The sequence below is a fragment of the Brachycentrus maculatus genome, unplaced genomic scaffold (assembly GCF_059751285.1).
Source record: "Brachycentrus maculatus isolate JH-2025_06_01 unplaced genomic scaffold, ASM5975128v1 h1tg000360l, whole genome shotgun sequence".
In the NCBI taxonomy this organism is placed as follows: Eukaryota; Metazoa; Arthropoda; class Insecta; order Trichoptera; family Brachycentridae; genus Brachycentrus; species Brachycentrus maculatus.
In genome coordinates, this window is record NW_028281109.1 from 59,895 (window position 1) to 66,882 (window position 6,988).

Sequence of the window (6,988 nt, forward strand, 5' to 3'; positions counted from 1 at the left end):
AGGCGAACACTTTTGCGGTCCCCCGCGGTCCCTTCAAAGTAACCGGCAGCACTTTGAATGTGACCGGGACCTCACAGTCATTTGTCCACAGCACCTGCGCACTGTCCACAGCGTCCTCACTTTCATCTTCCACAACACTGTCCGTGCGGAAGGAGTGCAGGATCCTATTGTGGTGTTTTCCGCATACATCACAACTTCTCGCTTCACAATTTGGCACCTTGTGCCCTGATTCCAAACACTGGTAACACAGTTTGGACGACCGCACAAAGTCCCAGCGGTCATCCACGGTTTTCTTCTCGAACCGTTTGCATCGGCGTATGTTATGCCCGTTGGCCTTACAAAATACGCATTCCTTATCACTTGTTGTGTCGCGCGTCGCAAACACGTGATACCTCGGCTCGACGCGTCGAGCGTTCTCGCGGCGGGCGGGCTCGGCGCACTTGTCGCGCTGACCCGCGCGCTCCTTGTCTCTGTTCCTCGCCACCATTCTGAACAGACCTCCGTGGCGCGTGATGCCGGCGGTGATCTCGTCAAGCCAAGCGGCGAGATCGTAGATACTGCTCCTCGTTTCCCGGCGGCGATCGCGGAACCAATCCCACCGGAGTTGCGTCGGCATCTTGGCAACCATCTCCGCTAGCAGCTGCGGGTTGTCGAGATAGCAAGCGTCCATCCCGTCCACGGTGGTGATGACGTTGCGTATCGAAACCGCAAAATCGACGACTGCTTCGTCCGCGGGGTGGTCGGCGAGACTCGGCATCCTCCGGGCGTCTTCCAGTATCTGCGCGATGATGAGTGTCGGGCTGCCGAAGGCGTCCTCCAGCGTCCGCAATATTTCCGACACGTTGCGCGGATACAGTAGCAGGCCTGCTATCATGTGACGCGCACGCCCTTCCAGTGCGCGCGCCAATCTTCCGATGTTGTCAGCGTCCCCTATCCCCCATCTCTCAGTAGATTGGAGATATGCCGCGTTGAAGCGGCGCCATTCCCTCGGGTCTCCGCTGAACTTAGGCAACTCCGGCGGCTGCCCCGACCATCGAAAGTAGTCCCCGCCTCGGGGTGAGGGCTCCGCGTAGATTGCTCTTCCGTCATCTCTGCGGTGCCGTTCGTCCGGTCGAGCTCTGTCGACCCATTCGCGTACCGGGTAGCGATCGCGTTCGTCCGGTGCGCGCCAACGCAAGCCAGAGGTTTCCATACGCCTCGGCTCCGCGTTGCCAGTAGGCGCCGGGCCATGTCCCCCGGGCGCTTCTCCTCTGTGGCCGGTCAGTTCGTCCCGCGATTCCCCAGCGAATCGCGTAGGTTCCGGATCCAACACCGGAACCGGTAGAGCTGCGGCCGATGTCCTGAATTCTGTTCTGGGCTGATTGGCGGCGTCGTCTTGCCGCGTTCGTAGGTGGGTGGATTGTTCGACACCCGGTCGTGACTCCTCCATGAGTCTTTCCGTGCGGGGCGCCGAAACTGTGACGCCTCCCGCAATAACCTCCCCCCCTGGGGAGCTTACGTTAGCTGCTGTCCACTGTGACAGGAGCTCACGGAGTTGCTGGAACTGCCTCTCGCTGCTGGCGGCTAGCTCCGCCATCTGGCGGCGCAAGTCGCCACTCGCATCAGTTCGGACTGAACTGACCGAGTCCCGATCCTCCTCACGGCGCTGCTCTTCGGGCTCCATGGCGACGTTGCGTCCCGACCTCAGGGATGCAGGCATTGTAGCTGGAGACTGCGTTGAAGGATCCGGCTCGAAGGACCAAAATGTAACCGGCGTGGGTTACGTGCGATGACTCTCAAAAATGTACACGCCTGGCCTTCTTCGGAATCTCCCAACTATGCCACCGTTGTAAGGGGTGACGTTCCAGACGGCCCCGCCGTACCGAGTTACCGAGTAAGCTGGATACGGACGGAGGTGAATGGATGTATGAGCCGGGAAGAGCGGGCACTGAACCGACAAGTCAACCTCAATAGCCCTGATAAGGGCTTTCCGAAACTGGTCCGTGAATCGGTATAATGAGGCGAAGCGGTCCAGGCTGGCGGCGCGGCGAGTAGTCCAAGGAGCGGGAGCGGAGAAATGAAACACAGGTTTCAACAGTCACACCAGAACTGGTTTATTATCAAAAAATGCGCCCTCTATATACCCGGCCGTGATCGCGTACCGCCCGACAGTGGGAAAGTACAGCCAATCAGCGGCCGGGGGAGAGAGACAGCCATATCTCTGTCTCTCTCTAATGGGCACCGGACGGGCTACACTTTCATACCGTACCGGTGCCGTTCCAACAGTTCGTTATTACATTACAATTTACAAGTTTATTTTATCAGTAATCTATATCAGTAATCTATTTATACAACTTAACATCTAGGCGCATTTAATATTAACATTGTCTTATTCTTTCTTACATCTAATACATTCTGTAAATACATGAGAAATCGGTAGAATCCATAGAGGCCCTTCTTCGGGCCGCATTCTGACGGGCGACCGTTTCGCTCGCCGCCAGGCGCCTGGAATTCTTTTTCAGGGCCGCCGCACGGGGTGTGCGATCTGTCCGTAACAAATATAAAACAATGTATTAAAAATAAGTATCAAGCCACTTATTGAACTTTTTACTGCGCAGCAGATCTTTTTAGGTAAAACCTGAAGGTTTTTTCTCCATTTGAAAAATATTTAGTATATTTAAAAAAATAATTGAACAATACCTTTTCTTCAAAATGCAAAAACAACATTTTCTGCCCTGTAGCGGGTAAATATTAAGTTAAAAATATGCCGCTTTTGCTGGTATAAAGTACATTTTCTGGGCATTCCGAAAACATGCACAACTCAAAATTCACAATTTTTGATTTATGACGTTCTTGAAAGGAGTGAGCGATATATGTATATTGTTTGTTCAAAATGTTATTTTTTTTTGTTGTTCACCGATTGCTTTGAAATTTTAATGTCGCATGTGAATGCGTCTTAGCTAACCTGCAGTAGTGCAGAGGTAGGCAGAGAGAATAGAATGCCACATCACTCTGTCTTTGCAAATATTCTTCACCTCTTCCACATTCACGCATCTCCTCATACACACCCGCTGATTATTCCAGCTCTTGACCCGGCCTCTGTCAAGTATTTGACATACCCGATGTACCAAGATCTCCTCGGTCTCCCTCTGCAGCTGAAGTTGCTTCTTTTTCCAACTACATTTGCCTCATAAATTTGCACCGATGTAACATTTTTATGTAAAGATAATATAATTGAACATCTGTTGAAGGTAACAACACACCCAATACTAACCATTACTGATGGAGAACAGCGTGCTTCTTGACACCTGCTGTTATTAAGCATTTTTATTGTCGTTTTGTAGATTTTTAATGTTTCATTGCTTCGCATTGTGGTATATATTATTATTGACAACTCAACATAGATGAAGAAGAATATAAAAGTCTGGGCATTTAGGGGGCGTACAACCGCCATAAGCTGGTTTTAGTCATCACTTTACACACATGCAACATTCACCAATTCTACCCGTGATTGTCAACCACACTACTCAAATTCTTGAAACTTCTATATATATGATTCAAATTCGAAACAGCTCGAGTGCTTGAATCACTCAAATTTCACTAGAGACATCTATGGTGAGATATAACTGTTTCATTTGAGATCCGAATCCTGGATTATGATCACATACATGAGAAACGCCAGAAAATATCTTTTGCATTTTATTATTTTAGCTCATAATTTGACCACTTAATTTATTTACAACATTTTGAGTGTGTCCAAATACTTCACTAAATAATTCCTAATTGGAGGTAGCAAGAAGTTATTCTCCAGTTGGACACGTTGTGCGTGGCAACGAGGATAGCCTGGAGCGACTGGTTGCGGTGGGTAGCCTGGAGGGGAAGAGAGGGAGAGGAAGATGGGCCGGCGCGGGGATAACTGAGAAGGATCATTATTTCCACGAGTCACGACCCTCAGTAATGAGGAATAACACACAAGTTTTGAACACACTCAAAATGCTGTAAATGTATTAGAAACGTGCGCTTTTTATTTTTTCCATTTTATCAGACCGAACCACAGCGCCGCGTGGCCGGATAAAGTTTGTTATAAATAAAAATCTTCATGCGGAGTACAAAAGACATTTTATTCAAGAAAAAAACACAAAAATATGACACAGTTTGTTTTATTAATACTATATTTGGCTGAAACATTCACATTACAAGCTTATGTACGTAAACATACATACATATGTATATATTATATATACATATACACAAACACATTCCGACTTATTATATCATTTAAATATTATCTTAACATAAACTATACATAATTATTGGCTGTAAATTCCTGTGGGATATGTATCACATAAATATCCCGCCCGCGTCAGAACCCAAAGGTGCATAGGGCGGGCGGGTGCATCCAGAATCCTGGATAAAGGGGGTGAAAATGCATGTCGGGATGAAGATGAGGCGAGAGAGCGACACCATCGCCGCCCGGAGAGGGAGAACGGCGACGATGGCTCCGGCACTCGGGGATGCGTACCCGTATGCTAGGTCGTAAGCTCTGGGTAGTTCAGACTTGAGTTGGCTGACACCGGAACCTCCCGCCACCTCCGGGGGGAGAGTTTAACAACCTTACCTATGCCCACGCGAGGCGGATCGGACAGACAAAATGATATGCAAATTAAAAGTCGCTTCATCCGTCGGGCGCCCTACAGGAAGCTGGGCGGGCAGTACCACTGGGCGCGCGCGTGCTCCGCGGGCGGCTCGCCCACCAGCGTGTCGGCGAGGTAGGCGGCGCCGAGCGTGCGCGCCACGTGCAGCTTGTCGCGCAGCACGTTGACGGGGAACACGCCCACGGAGAAGCCGCGCGCGCGCCACGCGGCCAGCGCGCTCGGTGAAGCCACGTCGAGGCGCAGCAGCACCGCGGAGCAGCCGGCCCAGTAGGCGGGCAGCCCCGAGCGCCACGCCACCTCCCACAGCGCGTCCAGCGCGCGCGCCCCCAGCTGCAGCAGCGGGCGCGACGCGAACCTGTACTGCGGCTGCCCCGCGCACGAGTAGCGCAGCACGCTCGCCGCGTCCGGCTGGTAGCTCAGGGCGCCCGTTATGCGGGGCTCCAACCGGCGCACCTGCAACACGCGACACGCGCCTTCAGTCGGCCGGAGGGGGCTGGGCGGGGGCGGGGGGGGCGGCACTGACCTTGTAGACGGCCACCGGGTTGTGCGAGGTGACGAGCGAGGAGGCGAGCAGCGCGGGGTGCGCGCGCAGGGCGCGGGCCACGCCGCCGGCGGTGCGCGAGTGGCAGTCCTTGAGGTCCACGATCAGCGCGAGCCCGTGCGCGGCGGCCAGCGCGCACACGTCGCGCAGCCGGCACAGGCGCACCGGGGTGCCGCTGCAAGGGTCAGTGCTCGGTCAGTAGGCGGGCGGGGTGCGGTCGCGCCGCGCGGGTGCCGGTACCTACCTCCCGCGCCCCGTGTCCAGCCGGCTGAGCTCCGCCCAGTCGTGCGAGGCCACCTCCAGGCCCGCCACGCTGGCGTCGTGCCACACCACGCACTCCCCGTCGCGGCTGGAACGCACGTCCAGCTCCACAAAGCGACAGCCTTTCTCGATGCACTGCCGACATTACATTTTACCTAATTAATTATCCAAAGTCGAAATAAATATCACAGAGCATATTGCGAAAACATTTGAAACACACTACGGACGGGAAAGGTATTTTTAGCCGCTCCATCGATTGACGCTTAAGGACAGGAAGTGTAGTTTACCTTCTGCGCCGACTTAAAGTTTAAGCTGTATGTATGTACATAAGTATCAAATCCTGTCGCCAGCGATCCGCAGGCATAAAAAACACCCGTCCTTAGCGCTTATGCTCTACATGGAATTTTACTGTACGCAAGTCAGGTTTTTCAAAGAAAAGCGACTACGATAGTTTAGCGTGACGGAGTTCACGCGCACCGTCGAGCACTGATCCGGAGAAAGAGGGACTAATCGGACTGGCGAACGATAAGTGCACAAGCGCTCTTAGTGAGTTAAACATTATCCACTCCAGAATGAGAATAAAAATGTTACTTAAAAGGGCAAGAGCAGGGAGACAGTCGGTGGCTGGTATCAAGGTCCGGCAGGTGCCCTATCTGGGGCATGTGCTGAGAGGAGACAAGTACGAGCTATTGCATCTAGTGGAGGGTCCACGAGGTGTGGGCAGAAGGCAGAGCTTCCTGACAGCAACTCTGTCACTATCCAAGATGCAGCGCGAGCGAGATGCGTTTATTGATCTGTTTCCGAACGTTGTGTACTCACGGTTCGGAACGCCTCCATGGAGTTCTCGGGCGCGTCGAGATAGGCCCCGCGGTGCGCGATGCAGGTCTCGGGCCGCAGCGCCACGCCGCCCGACGGCGGCCGCTTCAACCTGCGGGAGATGCGAGCGATTACGGAGTAGCCGGAAGCAGGAGCCGAAGGACGGAGCGGCGCGACGGTTACCTGGTGACGTAGGTGCCGGCCACCAGGGCCACGGTGGCGTCCATCAGCAGCGGCGGCAGGGCTCGCACGACGCGCAGCCCCATGACCCCGGCTTCCAGGAGGAACAGTAGGCACGAGCAAACAGCGGAACAAGCTTGCAAAAACATCTCCGGACGATTTCAATTCACTTTTGCAGACTGACAAAGACCGACTAATTTGTTTACAGACTAACAACTTGTATGGCGCGACGTCTCGTAAAATAAAATCAATAATCAATTTTTCGCCGGTTCCCAGACAAGTGTCTTGTGTTCACCGCAAACTTCAGTTTTCCGAATTCGGAATGTACGAAACATACCTAGGTACCTACCTATGCAGAACACGGTTTTATTATTTTTATAAATATGCACGAGACTCGCACGTTAGAAGTGAAACTTTAGATTCTAAAAACAGTTGATTTTATGCATCGCTATCTTTGCATTTGTTGGCGATTTTTATTATTTTAGGATAAAAAATTTAATTTGGATTATATTAAATTATATAGAATTCAATTGAAGAAAATCTCACTGAAATATTT

At 52.2% G+C, this 6,988-nt stretch overlaps 1 protein-coding gene across 1 annotated transcript; it reads right to left on the bottom strand.

Moving 5' to 3' along the window:
• Positions 1 to 4,081: 4,081 nt before the first annotated feature.
• On the bottom strand, positions 4,082 to 6,688 carry LOC148303605 (glycerophosphodiester phosphodiesterase 1-like). The gene is made up of 5 exons (XM_088269662.1): positions 6,436 to 6,688; positions 6,256 to 6,364; positions 5,420 to 5,571; positions 5,158 to 5,350; positions 4,082 to 5,087 (listed from the first exon to the last, which is right to left on the bottom strand). The coding sequence occupies exons 1-5, from the start codon at positions 6,579 to 6,581 to the stop codon at positions 4,671 to 4,673; spliced, it is 1,017 nt and encodes a 338-aa protein (XP_088125788.1). The 5' UTR covers positions 6,582 to 6,688; the 3' UTR covers positions 4,082 to 4,670.
• Between the last annotated feature and the right edge of the window lie 300 nt (positions 6,689 to 6,988).